Source organism: Pagrus pagrus (assembly GCF_965226575.1).
Source record: "Pagrus pagrus genome assembly, chromosome: 20".
NCBI lineage: Eukaryota > Metazoa > Chordata > Actinopteri > Spariformes > Sparidae > Pagrus > Pagrus pagrus.
Genome location: NC_140207.1, coordinates 23,030,853 through 23,058,169, shown reverse-complemented (window position 1 = coordinate 23,058,169; position 27,317 = coordinate 23,030,853). Strand labels below are relative to the sequence as shown.

Below are 27,317 nucleotides of genomic sequence, written 5' to 3'. Positions count from 1 at the left end.
AGTAAGCTTACAACCAACACTGTACGCCTCTGTTGATTAAAGCGCAGGATTTGTAGCCTACATTTCTGACTTTGGAGACTGTGAGTGATTGTATCAAAATGATTTTTGATGCAGGTTAACTGATGAACAACCCAAAAGTGACAAGCTTCTGTCTTCATGTATTTCAGTTGGACCCAACAGCATACATAGACACCTGTCTCTACCTGTACTGCAGCCTGCAACCCAAAGAAAGAGATCCAGCAGTGTGTGACACCCTGGCCAGCTATGCCAGAGAGTGTGCCCAGCAACACGTCATCATAATGTGGAGGACAGCTACCCTGTGTGGTAATATAACAGGCACATAAAGCATGCAGCAAATATTAAAAAATAAAGGCCAAGAAATGTTGTCACTGCAATTTGATGAATCTCGGCCAAAATTCTCGTATCATATTAATAAAACTTAAAGCAACAGTATTCTGTGGAAAACTGTCATGAAGAATGTAAAGTACACATGATGCTAAAACAAGTGCTATGGTCTTTAACTGTTTCCTCCTATTTTTCTCTGTCTCTCCAGGTCGTGTCTGTCCCAGAGGGCAGGTGTTCTCAGACTGTGTGTCCTCCTGTCCCCCCAGCTGTGCCTCTCCCCAGCCCCCTGGGCCTGCTGCAGCCATGGGACAGTGCAGGGAGGAGTGTGTGGGGGGTTGTGAGTGTCCACCAGGAGTCTATCTTCACCAGGGACGCTGTCTAAAAAGAGACGATTGTCCTTGTTTCCACCGCAGACGCACCTACCAGTCAGGGGACAGGATACAGCAGAGATGCAACACCTGGTATGAGGAAACTCCTTGTGTCTGTTCTCTTTTCCTCTACATTCCTTCTTTAACCAGTCCCATTTTTTTTCTCCTTTCTACTTGTTCACTCTTAATCCTCCCAGTGTGTGCAGAGCAGGCCAGTGGCAGTGTACTGGGGAGAAGTGCGCAGCCCAGTGCAGCCTGATGGGGGCACTACAGGTGACCACCTTCGACAAAAAGAGGTATTCACTACAGGGAGGAGACTGTCCCTTCACTGCTGTGGAGGTGAGAGACATAAAATGCAACCATGCACACAGTTACATACACATCGAGATACTTTTGACATTTGTGTGTGTGGCTAGTTCTCCTATGTGATGTTCTGTGTGTTCAGGATTTTGTTGACAGGAAGCTGGTGGTGAGTGTGCGCTGTGGGGAGTGTACAGCAGGAGGAGGAGGTGGAGGAGGCCTGGGTTGTCTGAGGGAGATGTCAGTTACAGCACTCCGCACCACAGTCACCATCACTGACACTGGTGAGTTGATTATACACTCTGACCACTTATGCCTGTTAGAACTGCAGAGGGAAAGAGGCAAGAAGATATGGCCAGAATTTTGATGAAAAACATTCATAAAATAAACATTATCAAAGGAGTGTGAAGACACAACAGCGCTGATGTTACATCAAAGATGTCTCTAGCTAACCAGCTAGACCTGTACCTTCTCTTAATACCACTTTGTACCTCCAGAGGCGATTGTCAGATAGCCCCTGTAGTTTCAGCTGGGTTGCATATACAGTAAGTCGCTTCAATTCACAACCTCTCCTTGCTCTTGTGTAACAAATGAACAAAATAAACTCACAAAAAGGAATTACCTTTACACCATATCCTTACCTTTATTAAAGGTACTAAAAGCTATTTTGGAGAAAGATAGTTGATATTGACTCATTCACAGGTTGTCAAATACTAATAGTTTGGGTCAGTATGTTGGGCCGGCCACCAAACCAAAACGTCACTATTTTACGACTTTGGAATGAGACTCATAAATCATCTTAGAAATCGCACCTTACTAACTAAAATGAGCTTAATTGTGTCATGAACTCGTAACACACACTTCATTCTCAACACAAAAGAATTAAAACTCACCAAATCAGTCTTGGTTTGTAGTTCCACACTCACCTCTGGTTTGGTCCAAATAAATCAATCAATTCATTCAAAATATCAATTCACAGAGAAAGATGTGTAAATATTCCGGCTCTACATGCTGTTTTTGCAGCTTTCTCCTGTCCTCGCCTGTGTATCGCCTGTCTTCAAACTGACCTCTGTCAATCTGTCAGTCAGTCCTGGTCAGAATATTTTAAATTCAACACACAAGGGCTTTGTTTTTGTTTTTTTTATATCATTTCATTTAATGAAAGACTATAAGTTACTGACTAGGACTACACTGTCTGTTGAGAGAATTCTTTATTTTGAATGTTTTCACAGCCTTGTGATAGCTCACACTTGGTATTGTTGCTTCCAGGTACAGTGACACTGAATGGCCAGAGAGAACTGCTGCCTGTGGTCACAGGGGACCTGGTTGTCCATAGGGCCTCCTCTTCATTTCTCCTCATCCAGACTTTTGGAGCCCAGCTGCTTTGGCACCTTGATGGACCTTTGGCTCTCATCACCTTGCAACCTGGCTTCGCAAACAAGGTGACCCTCACGCCTCAGATGGTTCAAAGAAATAGTATTATAGTATTTGCTAAATACTTGCTAAATGAAACTATAAATTGTAAACTTGAAACTCAGTCATAGCAGCTTCAACTCTACCACTGCACGGAGTTGTTCCTCCGTTTGAGCTAAAAAGTGTTAATGCTGTATTAAAGGTACGCGGCCTGTGTGGAACGCTCACCTGGAACCAGCACGATGACTTCACCACCCCAGAAGGCGACGTGGAGAACAGTGTGTCATCGTTTGCAGGGAAATTTACAACAGAGCACTGTGCCTTACCGAGAGGGGCTCCACCTGACCCCTGCGCCACATACACCCAGAGGAGACAGTACGCAGAGACAGTGTGCTCCGTCATACACAGCACCATCTTTCAGGTAGTTTGCATGGAGTCATGCATGGAGGCGGTCATCTCTGCCCAGCTCCCTCTGTTTTATTCACACATGCATCACCGTGATTTGTTTTTGTAGGTGTGTCATGACGTGGTGGAGAGGGAGCCCTATTTCCGTCTCTGCCTGTCGGAGGTTTGTGGCTGCACTCTACAGAGGCAGTGTCACTGCACCATCCTCACTGCCTACACCCGACACTGCGCACAGGAGGGTGTACCCGTCAGCTGGCGCAACCAGACCTTCTGCCGTGAGTGTGGAGACCACTGGTTAAAGCAACATGATGTAGTAATTAGTATTTTGTGTGATTTGGCGCCCCCACAGTGTCCTGAGTGCAACACTACTGTCATAAATACAAATCTCATATTTCTGTAACAATATCAAATGTAATATCTTACAGTATAACTTGATTTGACTGATTTTAACCTCACTATGCTGTAACTTCACTTGGACTAGAGCTTTACAACTTGGAATGTTTGATCCCTGAAGTCTCCAAGTGAAATCCAGAGACAGCTCAGACATCCAGGCTAGAGTTCAGTTTGTCAGGGAATTGATCTTACATGTATTTGGAGCAAAGGAGGCTTAAAGCTCAGGGTTTCTGTGTTGTTTGTCAGTTTTAACAAGGTTGGCAGTAGCATTTTGATGCTACAAAACTTGAATTAGGAATGTGTGTGTGTGTGTTCACCCTTATGAGGAAATGTCCAACTGAAACAGATTACTTTACTTTACTTTCTACTAAGAAACTAACAGAAAGTCGTGCCCCTACGGTTTAACCTTAGTGTACCAAGCTATTTTCAAATTTTTCAGAACCTTTCCTCTTGTCTTTCCAGCGGTCCAGTGCTCAGGAGGTCAGGTGTACCAGGAATGCGGTCGTGCCTGTGGCAGCTCCTGTTCGCAGGACTGGAATTGCGATGATGGTGGTGGTGAGATGGGTCTTCAGACGTGTGTCCCAGGTTGCCAGTGCCCAGCAGGACTAGTGCAGGACCACCAGGGCCAGTGTGTTCCCATCACTATGTGTCCCTGTGTGCAAGGAGACAAGACGTACCAGCCTGGGGCTGTTATTCAGAACAACTGTAATACCTGGTGTGTAGAAACTGAGATTTCACACATTTGTTTGTATCAGGTGTTATTTTTGATACATGCTGTATTTCCTTTTAAACATCTTGACTGTTAGTTGTGTAAGTATTCGTTGAATAAGGTTTTGCTGAGAACATGATCCAAATTACTTGGTTCAATCAAACCACAACTTAAACTACTATGTCTGCTAGTTAGTTATTTTAAAAGACCTTTGAATCTTAATGTTAAGTTAAAGTTAAACTCAGACATGGCTGCAGGTTAATTAGGTACAAGCTCTTACTGACCCAGTTGCAAAGATGATATTTTTACAGCACATCATAAATGCAGTCATTTCTCTTTTATGTCTAACTTCACACTGCTTTTATCATGTGGTAGTTGTGATAAAGAATCAGAGAACATGACCATGTGTTCTCTATTGTCGGTGCATTGTCATGCACCTACAATATAATACTGGCACAGTTTCATGAGCATGGTGCTGGTATTTTTGAATGAGCCTTGATCCCATGACGTGACTGAGTTTTACAGGGTGCTATTATTATGTAAAGGAATAGGTACATTTTTTTGATGATGAATTTTCAGATTTGATTGCATTAAACTGTTTGTATACTAAGTATTTTTTCTCGTCTTTTTCCCACATGAACTGAGGGCCAGTGTGTGGAGAATTTGGATAATTTAAATTGTGCTCTCATAACAGAAAAAAAATCTACACTTTGAAGCTTCAAGCTGAATCCATACTTAAGGAAAATGCTTGCCTTACAATGAGTGTAATGTGTATTTGAAAGTGCAGATTGTTGTGTATGAGAACATGTTGAGTCCCTGGTGGTGCAAGAGCTCTGATGAAATCACCCTATGTCCTGCTCTTTGATACAGGATAGGTTGATTTCATTGTGTCTCTTCACTACAAACCCACAATGTTCATCACTCCATGGGTGAGTCATTTGTTAATGTCTGAGTCCGAACAGTCACACTGTGGACCCCCCCTCCCCCAACTCACACACAGACACAGACACTAAATAAATTAATTAATGTAGGTGTTACTTAATCAAATTCCCTTCTCCTTCCATTCACAGCGTGTGTGAGCAGGGACAGTTTAACTGCACTCAGGAGCCCTGTGAGGATGTGAACCAGTGTCCAGGCTCTCTTATCTACTCTCCACGCTCCTGCCTCCTCACCTGCTCCAGCCTGGACCCTCCTGGCCAGCAGCAGGGGTCTGGTGTGACACAGTGGAGCTGCAGAGAGCCCCTGTCTGGCTGCGTCTGTCCTCAGGGCACTGTGCTACTGGTGGGTAAAAAATGTAGTTTTCTGAGTGGATTATTTTTCTAAAATGTGAAATGAGTCTACAGACCTGTTTCACAGCAGATATTTTCACTTATCATAGCAACCAGAACACAGAAGTAGTTAATATTATCAGTAACGATGGCTCTGGTCCTTTGCAGTGCTCTAGTTAGCCAGACACTGAGCCAGCATGCAGCTGGTACAGTAGAGGTCAAGTTTTAAGATTAGCTTTAAGTGTTTTAACGCTAGCTGGTTAGCATACATAGACGTCATAGTTTAAAAACTGCTATTCATTCACAATCTGTTGATAATTTTTGTATATTTTTGAATGTTTTACTAGAACTAGAATTCTTACATGTAGCCCCTTAAATTTATGTCATCTATATATTGACTACTGGATGTTATGTGCTCTGCAGGGTGATCGCTGTGTTCTGCCAGATGAGTGCCCATGCCACCATAATGGTCGGCTTTACTACAGCAACGACACCATCATCAAAGACTGCAACACATGGTAATGTAAGCAGCTGTCTCATTGCATCACACACCTTTGTGATTTTATCCTCTCAACTATTCTTCATTGATTCCTGCAGTGTGTGTAAGGAGCGCCGCTGGCACTGCAGCCAGTCCGCCTGTGCTGGTGTGTGCGTGGCAACTGGTGACCCACACTATGTGACATTCGACGGCCGCTGTTACTCTTTCCTGGGCGACTGCCAGTACGTGCTGGCGAGGGAGACCAGCGGTTTGTTCAGTGTCACGGCAGAAAATGTGCCCTGCGGGAGCACCGGGGTCACCTGTACAAAGTCGGTCACCCTCAGCCTGGGAAATACCATCATACATCTGCTGAGAGGTAGGAGAGATGATGTTATGGGGAAGCAGAGGCTGATGATAGGAAGTTGGGGACAAAAGACAGATTATGTGTTAAGGAATAGCTGCTTGAGGTAAGCTGTCTTGTCTCTGTCCTTTAGGTAAAGCTGTGACAGTAAATGGGATGCCAGTCAGTCTGCCAAAGTCTTACAGTGGCAGTGGTCTGACTCTAGAAAGAGTCGGACTGTTTGTCTCCCTTTCCTCCCGGCTGGGGGTCACTCTGCTTTGGGATGGAGGTAGGACACACGGACCTCAACGTCTGCAACCTTAAAGGATTAGTTCACTCAAAAATGAAAATTCAGTCATTATCTCCTCACCCTCATGCTGATGGACATACAGGTGAAGTTTTATGGTCTACAAAACATGTCTGGAGCTTCATGGCAAAACAGCTCTTCAGCTCTTCCTATTCTCCAGGAGCCCAGAACCCTGACCCGATACGGAAATATGTTATGAAGTGGGTGCACAAGCTCGACTGAGGGTGTAAATAACGTCTTTACAAATCAATTTGGGATCTCTGGGCTTCTGGAGACTTGGATAAGGCTGGATGAGCTGTATGCCATTTTATGTTTTTAAAAGTTTTTTAAAATTTGTTTTTTAAGTCCCCATCTACTTTTGTTCAATTATTAGGAGAATTCTGCAACACTGTTTTAATGTGAAGGGGGCAAGTAGATAATGACAGAATGCTAATTTTTGGGATAACTTATACTTTATATGATGTTTCAAATAAGACTTTCATGCTCAGGGTGTTATTGCTTTTATCTGAGGATGTAGATGAGCGTTAGTTACAAATCAGTGGTAATGTAGTTTTCATTCCACATGATGTCTCCAGGTATGCGTGTGTATGTACGTGTTGCGGCCCACCTGCGGGGTCGGGTGGGAGGCCTGTGTGGAAACTTTGATGGAGACACAGAGAATGACTTTACGACACGACAGGGCATCGTGGAGTCCACAGCCGAGCTGTTTGGAAACTCCTGGAAGGTCAGCCCCTCCTGCCCTGACGTGGCAGACCAGGACCTCCGAGACCCCTGTGCTGTGAGTTCAACACAGACACATGCACACACACACATAAGTGTGCACACACACACACACACACACACACACAGATTTGTAGGAACATTTTTTGGGACTTCCGATGGCAAATCGTTTTTTGCTGTGTTTCTCATAGACGCAAATGCAGAAGCATATTACCTGCTCTCTCTTTGTCTCGTTCAGATAAACCCCCACAGGGTGACCTGGGCCAGGAAAAGGTGTGCAGTCCTGACTCAGGAACTCTTCTCTCTGTGCCACGCTGATGTGCCTTTCCAGCAGTATTATGACTGGTGTGTCTTTGACGCCTGTGGGTGAGTGACAGCACTAATCTACACTGAATACCTCAACAATTTCTGCTTTTAAAAAAGTCTTCAGCATATTTTTTCCCATATATGGGAATACACACACATGTACGAGAAGAAAATTAGATAGATGTCTGCAGATAGAATATTTTGCTACAAGCTACTGTAGCCAGGGTTCATTTACTAAACTCCACTCACTGACATTCTGCCTGTCACACCAACATAAGCTGTAATTATCCTGAAAAACCTTTGAAACATTTTGAATCAATCTGCTGCCTCTGACAATATTTGCACACATTTGTAGTGGATGTTTTGAAACCTACATTGTTGAGGTACAAACTGTTTTCTTATTGGTACACAAGTACCTTTTGTGGTCCATTACTGTCCCCAACTGGGAATATGCTGTATATCACTGCTCTTCAATTAGCAAAAATGAGGAATAGTTTATATTTTAACAAAACATCATTCATCTTGAAATTGTGTTTTTACAGTATTAGAAGAAACATACTTTTTCATTGTTTTGTATGTGTTCTAGCTGTGACTCAGGTGGGGACTGTGAGTGTCTCTGTACAGCCATTGCTGCCTATGCTGAAGAGTGTAACCGCAGAGGGGTTTACATCCGCTGGAGGTCCCAGGAGCTCTGTCGTATGTCAAAGACACCCCGCCCTCACACAGTCAATGTTCTGCACATGTGTCTTTACCCCTTCCGCTATCTTTGTGTAACTTTTCCTTATTGTCCTAGTCATGCTGTATTTCTTTAATTCTTCTCTGTCTCCCTCCCTTCCTGCAGCTCTGCAGTGTGAGAATGGGCTGGTTTATGATCCCTGTGGTCCAGCCTGTTCTCCCTCATGTCCCAGTGTTCAGCAGAGTCCACATTCACAGTGTGACGCTCTCTCCTGTGTGGAGGGCTGCTTCTGCCCTGCTGGCACAGTCCTACATGGTAAAACAGATTAACCAAACTAATCCAAACCACTGAGGGTGCAACACTTTTTTTCTGATGTATTAATGGACATATTTCTCTCATTTATGGGTAGTCCCCCTCAACACTCATTTAAACAATCTATACTGCATGGTCAATAGTCCATGGTGCATTTAGGGCGTGTCAAACTCCCTTTTGCTAGGTAAACAGCACATAATCTGGGCACAAATTAGGGTGCAAGGTGCAAAGGGGTTGTATTTAGACTAAGATGTGGACACAACATAAATGACACCAGTGTCATTTTCCATTCCCTTTGATAAAAAATGTTAACAACGATTCTCGTCTTTACTGAGGGACAGGTGGCTGCTGGACCACCTGCCTCCGCCATCTCCTCTATCCCACCAACACAGGGGGGACAGTATCTGACACATTTTCAGCTGTCAGGAAGCGTTCCCCCTGCTATAATGTAGAGCGACTTGAGGAAAATGATAAAACCTAAAAAATGGATGATGATTTTTTACAAGTTACAAATTCTTTTGACCTTTTCTCAGTGATGTAAACTACTTGTTAGGGCTGAAAACCCTAATATATAGTTCATAGGGGACAAAAAGAAAAACATGATCAGTCCATCGAGGTTTGTGCTTTTGAGTTAGCCTATAAAATCAGTTATGTCTTCCAAAGACTGACTAAATGTGACACTATACTGTCTGCATTGACATTACTGCCTGCATGGAAACATTTGCACTGAAATAAACTGAGCACATTCATGCTTCCTAGTAGATGAAGCTTTTCTGCTTTGGACAGGTGAACTTTGACTTCTACCAAATTTGGAAACAAGATGGCCCAAGAAGATAGTATGTTTTTATTTGACTCTTTGAAGTCTTTGATTTTAATGAGACGTTCTTTTGTCTCGTCCACCCTCAGGACAAACTTTTCGGTTTTTACAACTGGCAAATATTGAAATATACCAAAATTGTCTGTATGTTTTCTGCTCAACAGGGGAGAGCTGTGTAATTCCCACTCAGTGTCCATGTGAGTGGGATGGCTCAGTTTTTCCACCTGGAAGTACCGTCACTCAACACTGCCAGAACTGGTCAGTTGATCTGAATGCTTATGAAAGTATATTCCACTCTTTTTTTCTGTAATAAATCAGAGGGCTTTCTTTGCCTGTGTGTGTCTAGTTCCTGTGAGGATGGTGTGTGGCAGTGTGAGGGTGTGGCTTGCCCTCCTGTCTCCCCTCCCTGTCTGGAGTCTGAGTTCGCCTGTGCTGCGGGGCGTTGCATCCCCTCCCAGTGGGTGTGTGACAACGAGGATGACTGTGGTGACGGTTCAGATGAGGTCTGCCCGTCCACCTGCTCTCCAGACCAGTTCCGCTGTACCAGCATGCCAAGGTGAATCCAAACTCACTTCAGTTTATCAATAAGCCCAGATTCTATGGGTGGAGATAAGGAAGACTAATGACTGAGGGATTAAGCTCAGCTACAATAAATCAAACCTGACGTCATAACCCCAAGACTTAGTGAATGGAGGCCTTTTTACAAGATAGACTTGTATTTTTTAACCATGCTAACAGATTAGCTCACATAATGTTAGTGTTTGTTTACCAGCCTTGAAAACTGGACAGAGTGAAACGTCTGGATAACTTTCAATGGATACATTCAAAGTCCCCAAAGGATGAAACCTAATGACTAGGTGAACACAGCTTTTCACCTAGTGCCACTGACAGGCCGAACTGTGCACGTGTCCAGTTTTGCTCATCACATTGCAATCAGAAAAAATACTGACTGAATTCATGCAACCTAGTATTGGTTAGAATGTCACAGATGCTAAATGTTAAACTGACAAGCGTTTTGAAGGGTTCCCTCTAAACTCTGCTTTCACAGGAAAGTAAAGGCTGACTGGTGATCCAGTCAGGCTGGCGGCCTGGAACCATTTCTATCTGCTCTTACATCTCCATTGTAGACTAAATGAATTAATAAACTCACGTTTGTCCTGTGTTGTTGGTAGTTACTACCCTGAGGAAAACTGAACGTGATGGTTGTCTTTGCGACAGTGGTGCCAACAATAACACCACGTCTGTTGCCACTTTAAACAGATTTTGTGTTAGCTAAAATGCTAAGTGTCATGTGCTAACATATGTAAAGTTAGCATGTTAAAGAAGCAGAATGAATACATTTTGTTGTTTGTTTGAAATATATTGACTGAATTTGGAGATCTGCTCTCAAAGGCTCCACTCAGGCGTGTTGAACAAAAGTTAGCATGTAATGTTTAGCATGTGAGTGTTAGCATGCTAACATATTATTACAATAATATTTTATCCTAAACATTACATACTAGCTACATCAGCAGTTAATGTGAAGTTACATGCATGATAATTTCCAGCAGTTTGCCGGATGTTACATGTTTGCCTCACTAGTAGTGAGAATGTTACAACTGCCACAGTTTTGTGAAAGTATTACAGCCACAGTTTCTGGCACGGCTTTAGATGTTTATTCAGATTTTTATGTCAAAGATTCAGTCTTCCTAAACTGAAATAAAGTAAATCAACCCAAACCCTGCAGTGGACCATGTATGAACCTGGCTCTGCGTTGTGATGGCCACCCAGACTGTGCTGACCGATCAGATGAGGAGTTCTGTGGACCTGCCACCCTCATGCCCCTCTGCCCACCGGGGGAGTTTCAGTGTGCCAGTGGAAAGTGTCTGCCTGCCAGTCGTGTGTGTGATGGACGGCTGGACTGTGGCTTTGCTGATGGGTCTGATGAGCAAGGTACTCTATCGCTGCAGTATACTACAAAGTCTGTGGACGTTAGTTTATCAAGAAAGGTGCTCCATATATTGAGCTATTGAGCATGATGCTGTTATTAGCAGAATTTACAACACAAGGTACACTTTTGTCAAGCATGGCACTTGCGTGTCTTGTGTGTTTCCACATGTGGCCAAACCTTGATGATCATTTTTCTGTACGGTATGTATGTGACTGTAATGAACTGTACTTTTGTTGGTCCAGACTGTGGTGTAGTGTGTGACGAGGGAGAATTCCTGTGTGCTGGAGGACGTTGTATTCTCTACCTCCACCGCTGTGATGGACATGATGACTGTGGCGACCTCAGTGATGAGAGGGGGTGGGTTTTCTGTTCTGCTGAGTCTTGGTGCTAAGGACACACATTTTACTGTTGTTAGGCAACAAACAATCTCAACACTTTCTTCATCAGTGTTTTGGTTACATTTTCTGAATGCTACCTTAACATTTTTTTAGAAAGTTCCATGAAATAATGAGAATTATTTGCGAAGTCTGTTCACGACATGCTGATTTTCTTTTAGCTTTGTGGGTTACAGCTCTTGATGTGATTATTATCTGATTATTTTGGCTGGTTTTAGGTGTGTGTGTGGACCAGGGGAGTTTCAGTGTCCTGGAGACAAGTGTGTCCCTGCAGACAGAGTGTGTGATGGACACAGAGACTGCCCTTCTGGAGCAGATGAAGCTGTGTGTCCAAGTAAAGGTACAAATCATAATACAGCATTGGCAGTTTCATCACTTACATCAAACATGTATAAAATTGTGTCAGCTGCAAGTTAAATACGTTTTTGCGCAAAGCTGTCCTGCATGGTTTGAACCAGTAATCACATGTCATGTGCTTTGTGTGGCAGTGACCTGTGCTCCTGACCAGTTTGCCTGTAGTGATGGAACATGTGTTGCCACCACTCAGTTGTGTGATGGAACAACACATTGTCCAAGAGGAGAGGATGAGAACAGAACCAACTGCTACGCCGCTATCACTACACCGCTACCCTCAGCTGTCACCCCGACTACGCCCACTTCAGGTAGTGATAGTCATGATTAGAGATTTAGGAGGAGATTGTGTTCATGTATTCAGTGTTTCCCTTAGGTCCTTTCTACATGTAGGTGGGTGTTTCTTAGATTGTAGGTTTTTCTATGTGTTTTGACCTTTCATACACACTAAACATCATTCTAGGTCACTGAAGACTTTTAGAAAATGCCAGTGTTTCCCACACACACACACATATTGACAGCTACCCAAGTATGGTTGGCAAACATTTTAGCATTTTTTAACTTTAGTTTTGTTAGCCTTTCCAGAAAACAACACCATCCATGATTAATTAACTAGTGGACATCTGTCCTTGCTCTACACCTCCCGTCTACTTACTATCAGTCATGTTCTGCAGAGAAACATCCCACCTATACCTAACAATTAACCCCTTATTTCTAAAACCCTGTTTTCAAAAAAACCCTGTGTACATGTGGACTTGTCCTTATTCAACCCTGTTTCATCAGCTTGTAGGTCCTATGAGTTCAGCTGTGCCACTGGTGGGCAGTGTGTGCCTCAGGCCTGGCGCTGTGATGGAGAAACAGACTGTATGGATGGCAGTGATGAGCAGCAGTGTGCTGCCCCCTGTGGCCCTGGCCAGGTACCTTGCCTGAGTGGGGACCAGTGTGTGGACTACCAGCAGCTCTGTGATGGGACCCCGCACTGCAGGGATGCCTCGGACGAGAGTGTCGACAATTGTGGTAAGTAATGCTAATGTTAAGGCACAAAATATGGACTTTAAACACTGAGGAAACCCTAGAATTTATATCATTAGGCCACATGAACAGTTTTTGTCTAAAAATGTGTTAATGACTGCTGACAATATTTCTGCCTGTCTCTTAGGCTCTACTCGGATACCTCCTTGTCCAGGCAGCTTCTCGTGTGACAACCGCACCTGTGTGAACATGTCGCAAGTGTGCAACGGTGTTCCAGACTGTCCGCGGGGCGACGATGAGTTGGTGTGTGGTGAGTTCTCAGAAAATAGGGAGAAGAGAGGTGGGAATGACAGTGAGGATGGATGGAGTGAAGAGATGGAGCAGTGGACTGCAGAAGACCTTACACAATGTTGAAAGAATGGAAGAATGGGGATAAAAAAGGAATTTAGATTGGAAGGACAAACGAGAGAGAGAGAGAGCGAGGGAGAGAGAGTGGAAGAAAAAAGGAAAGGGAACTTGAAGGCTGTTTACATCCTTGTCTCTCATATTCACACATTTGATGAGGATTGATGTAATCTCAGTTATATTTGATGATATTTTTGAAATGTTGTTCTGTCCAGATAAAACTGTCTCACCAGTGCCCCCTAGTGGTAGGAACACCACTATCATCTGCCCTGAATTTACCTGTATGGATGGATCCTGTGTCCCCTTTAATGTGGTAAGTCAATGACTGACATGAAATTCACCACCAGAAAGGCAAACTTGATGTATTTTTGGTAGTAGTGCTTGATTAGGTAAGAAAGGGGGTTACTCTCTTTTCTACAAAAAGGTTTCAGCTGTTGCACTGCATAAGTGCATCATAATTTGAGAGTTTGAAATTGTTCCGAAAGTTTGTAAAATGATTGTATGTTGATATTTGTGCTGTACTGTTAAAAGAAAAGTTCTACCAAATATAACTTTTTAACTAACTTTGAAAGCTGACATCTTCACTGTAGCTGCTGAGGTCAAAGCGTTGGCTGTTTTCAGATATGGTGATATAGCCTGTGAACAGCTATCATGAGCATGTATCATATAATACATTGAGAAATTAATGTCTGGAAAAATGTTAACAATTTTGGTATTTCCTCTCATTAATAATAAATAGATATTAAATGAAAGCAACAAAAAAATATGCTATATGCAGTTTCATTCAACCCATCCTGTTTGCTAACGCTATTCTGTTACATAGGTGTGTAATGGTGTGGCTGACTGCCCAGACTCCTCACTAGCAACACTTGGAGGCCCCTCTGATGAGCATGGCTGTAGAAGCTGGAGCTCCTGGGGTCCATGGAGTCCCTGCAGCACATCATGTGGTACAGGCTCCATGAGCCGTCAGAGAAACTGCCCTTCAGGAGACCCACTGCGCCAGTGTCGGGGACAGGACTTCCAGAGGCAACAATGCTTCAACATCACCTGCCCTGGTAAGGAGGCGGGCATATACCAGATTAGAATATAAATATGTTTCATAATAAACAGTATTGATGCATAGTTTAAAATCAAATATGTATTTGTTGCTCAAAACTGAAGTTCTCTCGTCCTCGCTTCAGTGGATGGTCAGTGGCTGCCGTGGGTGAGCTGGTCCAACTGTTCCAGCGGTTGTGGTGGAGTGCAGGTCAGACACAGAGGCTGCATCCCTCCGCGCTACGGAGGCCGAGACTGTTCCCAGCTCCCCGGACCATCCAACCTACCCATGGAAATCAGTAAGAGTCGTCTGGATTCTAAGGCCTCGCTCTTGGACAATAATTGAGGAAAAGAGCAGAAACTTTAAAGGATTGTTTTACCCAGAATTCCCATGAAAGTTGTTTGGATGGAAACAAATTGATCCCAGAGAAACCGCGACTGTATTTCAGATAATTATTGCTTCCGATTTTTTTAGCAGTAATTTTTCATTGCTTTGTAAATATTACTTCTGTAAAAATGAAAGTCAACCATATGAATAGTACTTGAGTTAAAGTCTTAAAGTATGTGATATTAAATGAACTTACGTATGAAAAGTAATTTTCTGGCAATAAACTTTAGTGTCTAACACTTTACTGCTGTGGCTCTGATGCAGCATACAATCTGCAAAGTAACTAGTAACTGAAGTTATCAAATTAATGAAGGGGGGGAAGTACAATATTTACCTCCTAAATGTAGAGGAGTGGAAGTTTAAACAAGCAGAAAAAGTAAAAAAAAAAAAAAAAAAACTAAATCAAACTGATTGAAATGCACAGTAGCAACAGAATGGAAATGCTAAGCTGCATCACAAGATTTTAAATAATGACCTTCTCTCCTTTCCTCCCTGTCCCACTCCAGAACCCTGTCCTGATGATGGATGTGCCAACACTAGCTGTCCCATCGGGCTGGTGAGACACAGCTGTGCTCCCTGCCCGGTGTCCTGTGCCCACATCAGCAGTGGGACGACCTGTGATCAACCACCAGCAGCCTGCTCCTCCGGTCAGTCAGTCAGTCAGTCAGTCAGTCAGTCAGTCAGTCAGGGGGAATCTGGAATATTTTACACTTGAAATAAATTGTCGCTTCCTGCTATTTTGATATCGTCCTGTTAATATTTTTCTCACATACTTCTTTCTCACATTTCATGTGTCTCTTGCTTCAGGTTGTTGGTGTCCAGAGGGCCAGGTGATGAACCATATACAACAGTGTGTGTTACCAGAGGAGTGTGTGTGTGAGGTGGCAGGTGTGCGCTACTGGCCGGGCCAGCAGATGAAGCTGGACTGTGAGATTTGTGTTTGTGAGAGAGGGAGGCCTCAGAGATGCCAGCCTAACCCAGACTGTTCAGGTAAGTGTCAAATACACATACTTTAATTTAAAGATCCAATCCACAGTTGAGTGTTACCGACATACAGTACTGGGTCTGAGCAATAGTACATAGTCAGCTTTGTCATGCTGCAGTGCACTGTGGCTGGTCGTCCTGGTCTGAGTGGGGCGAGTGTTTGGGGCCCTGTGGTGTTCAGAGTGTCCAGTGGTCATTCCGCAGCCCAAACAATCCTACCAAGCATGGAGACGGGAGAACATGTAGAGGAATTTACAGGAAAGCCCGCCGGTATGTAGCCCTTTCTTCATGGACTGTTACAAACTGTATTCTTTTCTACTAGTCATCTTATACACTACTGCACTTGTACTGTTTTATATTCATGGTCCCTATAAGAACATTTCTCTAAATGTTGGTGACCTCACTGACATTTTCCCTTCTCATTACATTTTTCCAACACAAGCTTAAGTAATGGCAATATTTCCACTCTGCTGTGCATATTCATGGTCCCCAGAAAATGAACAGTAATGGGTTACACTTTATAATAATCATTATTAATAAATTGTACATTTATAGTTAATTAAACTTATTTCAGCATTAACAGACAATATAATTCTGTATAAACCATTTATTAAAGGTCCTATTTGTAAGAAAAGTTGATTTTTGAGTTTCATTCCAACTCGTCAAATACTGACGCTTTGGGATTGTAGGTCAGCATTTGTTAGTTGTTTACATAGTATTATAATCATCATAAACAATTGCTTAATATGTGGTTTATAAAGCATTTCATCATTGAACAGTGAAATTACTATTAACTAAAGTTTAATTAACTATAAATTTACCATTTCTCAACAGTGCTTATTATAAAGTGTTGTTACCAAGCCATCATCCTGGATTAACCTTAATGCTGATGCTATGCTCTGTACACAATACCCATGGCCCCTCTAAGGCAATAACTTCCTCTTGTACGTAACGTGTTAAAATCAAATGAGCAGTGTAAATCAGAATTGACTGACAACGTTCAGGTTCCTTTTAAATAAATTGCTTTTTCTCTATGTGTCTAACACCAAGCACTTACAAGTAAATACATATGCATTCCATCAATTATGCATGCATTTTCTGTGCGTGTGTGTGCGCAGGTGCCAGACAGACCCCTGTGATGAGTGTGAGTACCAGAGTCAGTCCCATGCTGTGGGAGACAGATGGAGGTCAGACCATTGCCTGTTATGTCACTGCCTGCCCAACCTCACAGTGCAGTGTTCCCCCTACTGTCCATACGCCGTCAGTGGATGTCCACAGGTAACAACAGGACATGTATGACTGTCTTTCTGTCTCATGTGCATTTACACATTTATGTGAATGCACTCACTTCTGCTTGAGTATGTGCCCATGTTTAATGAAAATATGATTTGGTACATTTGCACATTTAATTGAAAGTGTGACTGTTGTTTGCCTTTAGTGCATCTACAGTATGTTCAATCTTATCTCATGTAAACAGTCCAGCCCACACTCTCCCTATCCTCAGCTCCACTTCCTCTGTATCCTTTCCTCTACATAGTAGTGTCTCATAGCAACTCTACCACATGTGTGACTGAGTCAAATGTTGAATGTCAGTTTGTTTGTGCAGGGTCAAAGTCTGGTGCCTGGAGAGGAAGACAGGTGCTGTTACTGCCAAGGTAAAATCAAAACTGTTGTTCTGCTATCTGTACTGATTAGATGTCTGCCTCTTTAATGGCTTGCATTGGTTACTGATGTTTTTACTGAGTGATCACGAATGACACAGATGACGTTGATCCCAATAAATGAAGGGAAATATTTTGATCTTTAACCTTACACACCTCACCCTATCTGTCCAGTTTTCCTTTTAATCCATATAAAAGTGCAGAGAGGGGAACACTCCCCTTTCCTTCAAAACAAGAGCATGGTGGTTGGCAAGGGACTCAAGAGTTTATCAAACACTGGCTCAGTGTGTTTTTGTTATAAACGTATAAATGCACTAAGAGCTTTTGAGGATGAAGAAAGTTGGATGAAAGTGAGGATATGTTAAAGCTATATAAAGATCATTTAGTCCCTCACAACTAAATTGCAGCCCTCTAAATATATAGTCCAGTTTATTGCTGTGATAAACAAATTGATGTTTGATGTTAGTCTTTCTATTCTACAACACCCCATAGGAGAAAACGACACCATTCTTGTGACTATCAGCCCTGTCACTGTGACCTCCAAACCTGCAGAGGGCACTACACCTATGGTTCCCACATATCCTCTTCCTCCTGGAGGTTAGTGTCAGTTCATAAGTTGGCCATGCAGTTTCACAGGTAGAGCACTTCGACTGTTTAAGCATCTCTGATAATTTTCAAGAGTTTATCTAATTCCACAGACTGTAATGTCCATTGTATCTCACCTCCTGTCCTCTTTTCTTCAGATGAGTGTTGGTCTCCTCTGGGTGTTCAGTATCTCCCAGCTTCCAGTTTCAGTGCCTCGTCACAGCAGAGTGGTCACCCACCTGAGGCAGGTCGCCTCCATGGCTGGAGCCCCCACCTTGACCTCCAGGTACACCAGGCCTAATGATAGATCTACATATACAAAATGACCAGACCGCTGTTTGCATTGTTCATCCTGGTGAAATGAGTGGTTTGCTAAATCCAGACCACCTCCAAGACTGCTGTTCTGTAGCTGACCCTGACCTTTGAGAGAAGGTCAGCGATGGATCAAATTAATTTATTGATATTAATCAGCAAGGCCCAAATGACTGAAGAGGACAGTTACTTCTAAAAGATATCATTAGCTCCTGGACCTGTCTGTTCTTGCTTAAGGCATGCTTGTCAGAAGATTTCCTTTTCTCCTTTGGTTTCCAATCCCAGGCACCTTTATTTGTATCATACTCGTGTTCTTTCCTTCGTAGCGATGCTAGTGGTGTGGCTCTGTGGATGGCAATGTCGGTTGAATGATCATTTGGTCTCTCCATCACATTAGTCCAGGCGGAAATATTTTCACAATTGTTTTTTTTTCACAATTGACATTCAAGGTCACCTGGGGATGAATCTGAATGTGCTTGGTGATCCTCCTCCTCCCTGACTACCACTACCTCTAGTGTCACCAGCAACATTATACTTCTGGTTTTGTGTGAAATATCTTGGGAATATCTTGTAGGATGGATTGTCATGATTGTTGATGCAGACATTCATGTGCCCCTTGAAATTAATTGTAATCTCTTCTCCTCTAGCGCCATCATCAGGTCAAAGTGTTGATTTAAAAGGGAAATGTAGATTTTCTGAAGGTTTTGATAAGTACTGCTTGGCATTTACTCAAACAGAAGTGCCTGAAAACCAAGCAGTTGTAAATGCCTCACACCAGAATGCTGTTCAGTGTAATGAAACCAAAATGTCATGGATGGTGTTTAAATTGTGAATGCACGGTAATTTAATCATCACATGATGTAATTATACAGCCGTCATGGTGAGGTGACCACTTGTGAGTCATCAACACGCAAATCTTTCCCATCTCTACCATCAATTAAGGTCGGATTTTAATTCAAAAGCATTGCTGCTGCAACATGAACACATCTGTAAACCTTTTATCTGCAGGGCTGGAGTCCAGAACCTGAGGACTATAAGGACCTACCACAGAGGAGGCCCGAGGGACACAACAGCAACACACAGAGCCCCTTTCTACAGATAGACCTGCTGAAACCATACAACATCACTGGTAAACATTCACGCACCATCAAGCAAGCACAGACTGAAATGCTGGTTTTAGTGTACTGTGTGCTGAAGGTCAATTCCTATGTGAGAATATGTCCTGTATATCAGTAATCAAATAAAATGCTTTCCACCTCTCGGCTCTTCTGTAGGTGTGCTGACTCAGGGTGGTGGTGTGTTTGGCACCTTCGTGTCCAGCTTCTACCTCCAGTTCAGCCAGGATGGCAAACAGTGGCTCACTTACAAAGAGCTTGTCACTGATGCACGGCCCAGAGCCAAGGTTAGACGTCAAACAAGTCCTGCAGCTTTACATCATATACACTGAAGGCCATCTTGAAACTGATGGTTACCATTTTCCCTCCAGGTTTTCAATGGTAACCAAGATGATCGAGGGGTTGCAGAGAGCCGATTGGACAGGATGGTGTTGGCTCAGTTTGTCCGCCTGCTGCCACACGACTTCATGAATGGCATCTACCTTCGACTTGAGATAATGGGCTGTGGAGATGGTTAGTAGATGTTTGATGCTACTTTGCTGGTATCACATAATTTTGTGTACTAACATGATTTTAAAAACGGTCTCCTATCCTCCTCTCCTCCAGGTCTCCACTGGTTGACGACCCCCACTCCTCCCTCCCCAGTCACTCCAGGTGGCTGCAGAGAGAAGGAGTTCCAGTGTGAAAACGGTCGCTGTGTGCCAGCAGGTCCACTGGGAGTTGTCTGTGATGGGGTCAATGACTGTGGGGATGGATCAGATGAGACGTACTGTGGTAAGCTGTCCAAACTAACTAACTTGTATAAGAACTGTGAAATTGTGAAGTTTAGTTTTTTTTCTTCTGAGATGTGTTAGAAAGGAAATGCTCTTACACTGATGTTATTGACAGATAACTGCTAGCCATCCTTTGTAGGAAAGAATCATTCTTACATAGTCTGACCATTCCACACATGCAGGTACTCAGCCATCCTCAACTGCCACCAGTCCACGCAGCTGCCGTGCTGGCCAGTTCTCCTGCCCCCCACCAGGGGGCTGCATTGAAGCAGGGCAGCGTTGTGACGGGGTCGCCCACTGTCCGAAAGGAGAGGATGAAACCGGCTGTCATCCCCACGACAACATCACTACCCAGTCAGACAGGTGAAGGGTAATATTGTTATTTGTAGCAGTGGTGGTAATAGATGTACTTATTGTAGTCTTTGGTAAATCATGCTGTTGTGAATGCTGCTTCTTACTTTTTGTCTCATCTCTGTTTATCAAGCTCTTCTTTCATTCTCTGTTGGCGTTGTAATGTAATTGTTCTGAATTCCTCATGTTACAGAGACTGTGTGGGTTACTGTATACAGGGTTAAAATACAACAGTAATCAAGAAGATGTGTATTAACTTCTCTTCATTGTTGTTTGCTAATTCACAGACCACACACACCCACTCCTGCTCCTCTCAGGACTCCAAACATGTCTACAGTCACTCGTCCTGCAGTAAAACCAACAGTAAGCAAGCATGTAATGTATTTATTATCATCAGTGCCTCCAACCTCTGCTTTTTTTCTTTTCTGCCTAATGTGATCTAAAGTTAAAGGATATGTTCACCCAAAAATGCTGACGGTCATGCTGATAGACAGTCAGGTGAAGTTGCGTAGTCCACAAAACAGCATTGCAGCATTCTCCTAAACAACTGAAGTAGCTGGGGACTGAGAAACTTCACCTGACATTCCATCGGCATGATAGTGAGTAGATAATGACGACTTCTCAATTTTAAGCGAACTGTTCCTTTAAGAGTAATGGATAAGCAAAGGTTCTCACAGATATGATACACAAGTAAAATTGCGCTTATTAGTTATAGATACCTAGGAACACAAGCACTGTACATGCTTAGACATACTGTAATATAACACAGAAACAAGCCTAGCTTAAAGAAAGATTAATCAGTGATGACATCCCCTTGAATGTCCTTATTTGAGTCCTCAAGACTCAAAGATTGCAGGTGTTAATAAAGGTACACATCATATACACTTTTTTCTAATGTGTTTACAGGATGGTGGCCCAGGATATCGTGGTGAGTGTTACATGCAGTTTTTTTCAGAATCATGTTGATGGTACAGTGTCTTGTTAGCATCTCCATTATGTCTGACTCATTGTTACACACCTGGGATTTGTATTTACCATAGTGATGTTGCACTCAAATCACACAACATGCCAATTTCTACACAATGTTGCTTTAAAAAAAGGGGATATTCCTGCAGACCAAACGCTTTCATGTGTTTGAAGTGTTCAGTTTGCCAAACTGGTTTTGATGGATGGTTTAAAAATTCCTCATATTCTGCAGGCATCTGCTCCTCTCCCCTTGGACTGGAGGATGGGAGGATTCGATATGGTCAGCTGACCTCATCGTCACATCGTGAGAACAACCCTGCTGACGGTGGACGGCTGAACATCATCCCAAACGTGTGAGTGATCCAGTCTTTGTATGGTTGTCGCCCTTAAAGCATATCGCAGCCTGAACATTTGATTTCCTGCAAAGCCTTTTAAATGTACTGCTGTTAATTCTTTGGAAAGGAGAATAAAAAAGCAAACACAAATATCGTCTGTGCAGTCAGGTTATGGAGCCTGGATGGAGCCCAGTGCCTACAGATCCCCAGCCATATTTTCAGGTGGACTTTCTGGAGCCTACATGGCTATCAGGGGTGGTGACTCAAGGTAGTGAACGCATGTGGGGTTACCTCACTAAATACCGGCTGGCCTTCGCGCTGCACAGCAGCCTTTTCACAGACTACACGGAGGATGGGAAGCCTGGTGGCCCTGCTAAGGTATTTGTAGTAATTTAGACAGTAAGAGCCATATTTAACAGGCCTTTTCTATATTTACATACAGTATGTCCAATATGATGAAGTGTTTCATTCATTGTGTTCATACATGAGAGATTCTTCTTGTCATTATGTGCTCATGTGGAGGTTCATCTTTGTCTGGTTGTAGGTGTTTGAGGTGCGAATGGTGGGTCGGACTCCTGTGACCCGCTGGCTCGATCGGCTGGTCAGAGCTCGCTACCTACGGATCATCCCTGTGGAGTTCAGACACACCTTCTTCCTGCGTGTTGAGATCCTCGGCTGCAGAGGAGGTGAGGAAGTGAACTGTATCCACACCCAGATTACAGCAAAATGATCTAAAAAATCTTAGTTTTACAAAACCACTGAACCACATACTTCACATCAGTATTAATATGAAGCCATCTCTCCTTCTGCTCTTGGAGATGAGCTGGTGACCCCCAGCAGTGTGACCTCGTCTCCCTCTGGTGGCGGAAAAGTGACTGTGCAGCGCTGTAAGCCAGGCCAGTTTGCGTGCCGGCACAGTGATGAGTGTGTCTCTGTCTCTGTGCTCTGTGATGGTCAACCGGACTGCAAGGACCACTCTGATGAGATCAACTGTGGTGAGAGCTCAGCTTTGTTTGGTCATATGTAATTTTAACTTATTTTGAGTCATCCCACGGCACCAGTTTTTAGTCCCCTTATGTGTTAAAGTGAGTAAAAACAATTAAGGCCTCATTTAGACTAAATCAGGCATTGTGGTGATTAGCACAGGGTTGTGCATCAGTGTGGGAGCGCACAACTGGGAGATTTCATCGCTTGGTCCTTGAACTCTGCCTGGATAGCACCTGGTTTTCGGCTCCCGACTTGGGAGGAGCAGCTATTCCACAGAGGCAACAATTGTGCAGATTAATGCAGAGTAAAGTATATTCAGTGTCATTTTATAAATAATAATAATAATAATACATTTATTTTATATAGCGCTTTTCAAGGTACTCAGACTTAAAATGCAGAATAATAACATCAACACACTAAAAGCATAAAAAAGATAAATTTAGTGTAAACGGCTTGAAGAGCAATATAGTTGACCAGCTGGTCTGATCACCCTGCAGACCTTTTACATGCACAAAAATGCTACATAACACAATAAAGGAAAGGCAAAAACCCAAAAAGCGTAATATGACCTCTTTAAAGCTAATGGGATGACTGGTACTCTTGCTGCAATTCCTGCTTTGGTCTGAATGGGGCCTAACACTCCCTGGTGTTCCATTTTCTCTACTCCATGTCTGTTTCTCCTCAGGTACGGCTCCAACCAGAGGCTCTCCTGGGCTACAGAACCAGACCAGCTCCACTGGGAGACCAGGGTTCCATGGTGACAGTACAACAGGTGCCCCAGGCCTCCACACCACCAGGTCCCAAGGTGGGGTTCCTGGTGTGGCCAGCCCAGGGGTCACAGGTCAACCTGGACTTCAGAAGACTACACCCTCAAGTACAGTTACACACTGCTGTTGATCAAATCGACTTTTCACTCATTGTTGGGCTTCGACCGAGAAATTAACATAAATCATTTTTGGGTGTGACACCTAAACAGGCAACTGGACCAGAACATCCATGTACCCAGGGGTCACCACGGGTCAACCTGGACTGCATCTCACAACATCCATCCACTCTGGAAGACCTGGGTTGCAAACCACAAAAGGTGAGAACACAACAGCCTACAACCAGACAGGAACCATGGATTTCCACAGCATAGAAGTATATTGTAACCTCCATTATTATTATCCATTATTTTCATTTACAGCCCCCTGGATTGCTACAACCACCCATGATGATGGCCTACCCAGAGTGCTTTGTGTGGAGGGGCAGTTTGCATGCCGGTCTTTTGGTTGTATCGACGCGGCACAGGTGTGCGACGGCAGACGAGACTGTTTGGATGGCTCAGATGAAGAACGCTGTGGTATGCATCACAGCCTAGAGGAAGAACTTTAATATAATGAGCACTGTCAATGGAGAAAAGTTTTATTGATGAAGTTGGTACCATAGTTAAGATATATACACATATACTGTAGTTTCATGACCTCACACACATGCAAAATATGACATGAAATGAATGCTTTGGATAAGTAGTTATTGTTTATTCCTGGATAAATATTTGTGTGACTTGAATAAAGTTCTGTTATTGTGTTCATGTGTTTTATCAGGCACCACAGCCAGACCAGCAGTGACTCCACAGGGCCCACTGGTGCCCAGTCCCTGCTCCACAAAGCAGTTCTCTTGTGCCAGTGGGGAGTGCGTTCACCTGGACCGCAGATGTGACCTGCAGAAGGACTGTGTGGATGGATCGGATGAGAAAGACTGTGGTAAGATGTACAGTATGCCCGCCTCAAAAGTGATAATAAGGCTGAACAAAACATCTCATCTCATCTCATCTCCATTCCTCTCCTCAAGTGGACTGCATCATGTCCCCGTGGACAGCGTGGAGTGCGTGCAGTGTGTCCTGTGGTCTGGGCTCCTTGTTTCGGCAAAGAGACATACTGAGGGAAGCTCTGCCAGGAGGGGCCTGTGGTGGAGCTCAGTTCGACAGTCGAGGCTGTTTCCCTCGAGCATGTCCAGGTCTGTTCTTGGAACATGATATCAGGATGCATCTTTCACATCTACAATATCTGATGCGATGGTTTTCTTAGTCTCATTCTCCCCTGTCCTCTCTTGTAGTTGATGGTCACTGGTCAGAGTGGACAGAGTGGTCGGAGTGTGATGCTCAGTGTGGAGGTGGGGTCAGGCAGAGGAACAGAACCTGTTCTGCTCCTCCTCCCAAGAATGGTGGGCGGGACTGTGAAGGCATGACCCTGCAGAGCCAGAGCTGCAACAGCCAGCCCTGCGCCAAAGACATCGGCACACAGACAGGTGACTCACGCTCTGCCAAACAGTCAGCTCTGCTGTTGGTGTTTAAAGTCTTCAGTTCTTTTCTTCCAGCCTGAGGATGGTAGTCTAATGCCTTGACCAGTTAAAATATTTCATTGCTGTATGATAAAGGCTGTGAACTGTCTGAATTATATCTGTTCTCTGATTGGTTGCTCAGGCTGCGTCAACGGCATGGTGCTGGTGACAGAGGCAGACTGCCAGGCTGGGAGGGTTGAGCCCTGTCCTCCTACCTGCTCGCACCTCAGCTCAACCAGCAACTGCACCGCAGCGTGTATACTGGGTAGGACACAGAGGGGGTGATGGGGTGACATTTTGGGAGTGTGTAGAGTGATGTCACTGTTTGATTTACTATGTAGGTAATGAGAGCTTGATGTCATTTTCAGTACATTTCAGAGACCCAGTGCCACAGTGAATGAATAGATGTTTACATTGTTCTGTTTATAAGGTTGAATTCATAATGCTGGTTAGATATGGCAGGTTTTGTAGTTCTAGTGCATTCTATTCATTTTTTTAGACAAAATAAAAAAAACCAAAACAAAATATTTTTAAAAACCACAATCCACAACTGAAGTAATGCTGGATAATGTATTCTAGAATGATTGTATCTCATTTAGGACCTTAACTGTGTCTTCTTCAGGCTGTCGCTGTCCTGACGGTCTGTACCTTCAGGGTGGGCGGTGTGTGAATGCCAGCCAGTGTGTTTGTCTCTGGGACGGTCAAACACTGCAGCCTGGACAGACGGTCAGCAAGGACCAGTGTACCACATGGTGACAGACACACTCATTCATTTATTATTTTCCTCTTTGATAGAGAGCCTGGTATTTAAGACTGAACATATTTGTAAAATGCTTACTAACATTGTAGTCTCTAAATTAACTTTAGTTATGCAAAATTATTTTTAGTTTATTTGTGTGTTACTATTGATTAGTGTACCAAAAAAACTAATAGAAAGGCATATTTCTTGCCCCCGAAGTGTGTGTAGAGATGGACAAGTCACCTGTGACGACTCCAGTTGTGTGGCAACCTGTCGTTGGTCAGCCTGGTCGTCATGGTCACCATGTGATGTAACCTGTGGTCTGGGGCTACAGCAACGCTACAGGTGAGCCAGCTATCAAATGATCATCTCAGCCTCATTTCACTTTTCACAACACAAATATGATTATATATAATTTAATCAATAATTCTGCATCTTATTCTGTACTTATTTCCCTTGTTTGCTGTCTTTTGTACACTCCAGTAATATTATATATTCTAACTGCTTACATTATATATTCTACCAAGTTTTTAAATTCTTGGTTTGTGCATATTTAGGGTATTGTTACCTTGAGTTCATTCATACTTATACTTATACTAATAATACTTTCTAACAATGTGTTAATGCACTTGAAATTAAACTATGTTTTTTTTTTATTGCTCATTAACCACCTATTGAATTTGGATCAAGAGTCTAGTAACACTTTATAATAACCATCTCTGTCAACAAAGAATAAAATACTTTATAAACCATTTACATTACAAACTCTACATTTTTTATTGTAAATTTACAGTTTATATTTATAATACTTTATAAATGGCTGAATGGTTCTCATGCTAATGGTTTTCATGCATAAAAATGAGTGGAAAAAAATCTTTTTCATGGAAATGTATTTTTGTTAAAGGCTCATTTTGTGTGTCTGTTTCTGTAATACTAATTTTGACCACAAGAGACTGAAGTGCACCACAGATTAGCACCAAGTGTGACACGTTCCTAAAGACATGACAGTAATGCTACATAACCTGCTAACACATAACAGATGTATCTTGTGTTTAGTATGCATGGAGAAATTAAAACTCCAGAAACAAGTATTACAGAAACAAACATTTTGAAAAATGAGCCTTACAAAAACCAAAATGTTCCCTTAGGGCTTCCGTAGTAAATATTGTGTAGTTCATCTCTAAATATTACCTGGATGGCCATTATAAAGCTGCAACTCATGTTTATAAACCTTTACAATTGCTTAATAAATGATTTATAAAGCATTTCATTGTTTGCTAGCGGTGAAGTAACTATTAACTAAAGTTTGATGAACCATAAATTTACCATTTATTGCTGATTGACATTATAAAGTGTGAACAATAGTTGTTATACCTTGACTTTGTCTCCACAGGTCTCCAGTGAACCCAGCTGGAGAAGTCAGAGTCCAGCCCTGTCCAGGAGACTCCTCAGAGGCCCGCCGCTGCTCCAGCCCCTGCCTCCCTGGTACAACAACTCACAACCCAGGCACACAACAGTCACACTAATGCTGTCACACTGTATGGTCTTACCTTT

The 27,317-nt window shown here is 43.1% G+C and overlaps 1 protein-coding gene across 1 annotated transcript in view; it reads left to right on the top strand.

The window, feature by feature from the left end:
* sspo (SCO-spondin) overlaps positions 1–27,317 on the top strand; it is an 86,207-nt gene that overhangs the window by 8,720 nt on the left and 50,170 nt on the right. Inside the window, exons 11-65 of the mRNA XM_084340905.1 lie at positions 168–324; positions 554–806; positions 911–1,052; positions 1,159–1,297; positions 2,283–2,455; positions 2,629–2,847; positions 2,941–3,106; positions 3,687–3,939; positions 5,004–5,214; positions 5,625–5,719; positions 5,799–6,055; positions 6,174–6,308; positions 6,902–7,104; positions 7,285–7,412; positions 7,939–8,048; positions 8,194–8,343; positions 9,322–9,415; positions 9,504–9,713; positions 10,884–11,089; positions 11,330–11,444; positions 11,701–11,822; positions 11,971–12,144; positions 12,617–12,850; positions 12,993–13,115; positions 13,426–13,523; positions 14,034–14,265; positions 14,392–14,544; positions 15,140–15,280; positions 15,441–15,623; positions 15,737–15,887; positions 16,736–16,895; positions 17,224–17,272; positions 17,774–17,875; positions 18,022–18,149; positions 19,184–19,304; positions 19,450–19,577; positions 19,662–19,803; positions 19,897–20,064; positions 20,246–20,426; positions 20,702–20,777; positions 21,321–21,342; positions 21,613–21,733; positions 21,880–22,093; positions 22,260–22,401; positions 22,534–22,707; positions 23,388–23,576; positions 23,679–23,786; positions 23,889–24,044; positions 24,289–24,447; positions 24,536–24,700; positions 24,800–24,991; positions 25,167–25,289; positions 25,647–25,776; positions 25,983–26,108; positions 27,157–27,248. Coding sequence (XP_084197031.1) covers positions 168–324; positions 554–806; positions 911–1,052; positions 1,159–1,297; positions 2,283–2,455; positions 2,629–2,847; positions 2,941–3,106; positions 3,687–3,939; positions 5,004–5,214; positions 5,625–5,719; positions 5,799–6,055; positions 6,174–6,308; positions 6,902–7,104; positions 7,285–7,412; positions 7,939–8,048; positions 8,194–8,343; positions 9,322–9,415; positions 9,504–9,713; positions 10,884–11,089; positions 11,330–11,444; positions 11,701–11,822; positions 11,971–12,144; positions 12,617–12,850; positions 12,993–13,115; positions 13,426–13,523; positions 14,034–14,265; positions 14,392–14,544; positions 15,140–15,280; positions 15,441–15,623; positions 15,737–15,887; positions 16,736–16,895; positions 17,224–17,272; positions 17,774–17,875; positions 18,022–18,149; positions 19,184–19,304; positions 19,450–19,577; positions 19,662–19,803; positions 19,897–20,064; positions 20,246–20,426; positions 20,702–20,777; positions 21,321–21,342; positions 21,613–21,733; positions 21,880–22,093; positions 22,260–22,401; positions 22,534–22,707; positions 23,388–23,576; positions 23,679–23,786; positions 23,889–24,044; positions 24,289–24,447; positions 24,536–24,700; positions 24,800–24,991; positions 25,167–25,289; positions 25,647–25,776; positions 25,983–26,108; positions 27,157–27,248 — 8,395 coding nt within the window. The remainder of the gene's footprint in view (positions 1–167; positions 325–553; positions 807–910; positions 1,053–1,158; positions 1,298–2,282; positions 2,456–2,628; positions 2,848–2,940; positions 3,107–3,686; positions 3,940–5,003; positions 5,215–5,624; positions 5,720–5,798; positions 6,056–6,173; positions 6,309–6,901; positions 7,105–7,284; positions 7,413–7,938; positions 8,049–8,193; positions 8,344–9,321; positions 9,416–9,503; positions 9,714–10,883; positions 11,090–11,329; positions 11,445–11,700; positions 11,823–11,970; positions 12,145–12,616; positions 12,851–12,992; positions 13,116–13,425; positions 13,524–14,033; positions 14,266–14,391; positions 14,545–15,139; positions 15,281–15,440; positions 15,624–15,736; positions 15,888–16,735; positions 16,896–17,223; positions 17,273–17,773; positions 17,876–18,021; positions 18,150–19,183; positions 19,305–19,449; positions 19,578–19,661; positions 19,804–19,896; positions 20,065–20,245; positions 20,427–20,701; positions 20,778–21,320; positions 21,343–21,612; positions 21,734–21,879; positions 22,094–22,259; positions 22,402–22,533; positions 22,708–23,387; positions 23,577–23,678; positions 23,787–23,888; positions 24,045–24,288; positions 24,448–24,535; positions 24,701–24,799; positions 24,992–25,166; positions 25,290–25,646; positions 25,777–25,982; positions 26,109–27,156; positions 27,249–27,317) is intronic.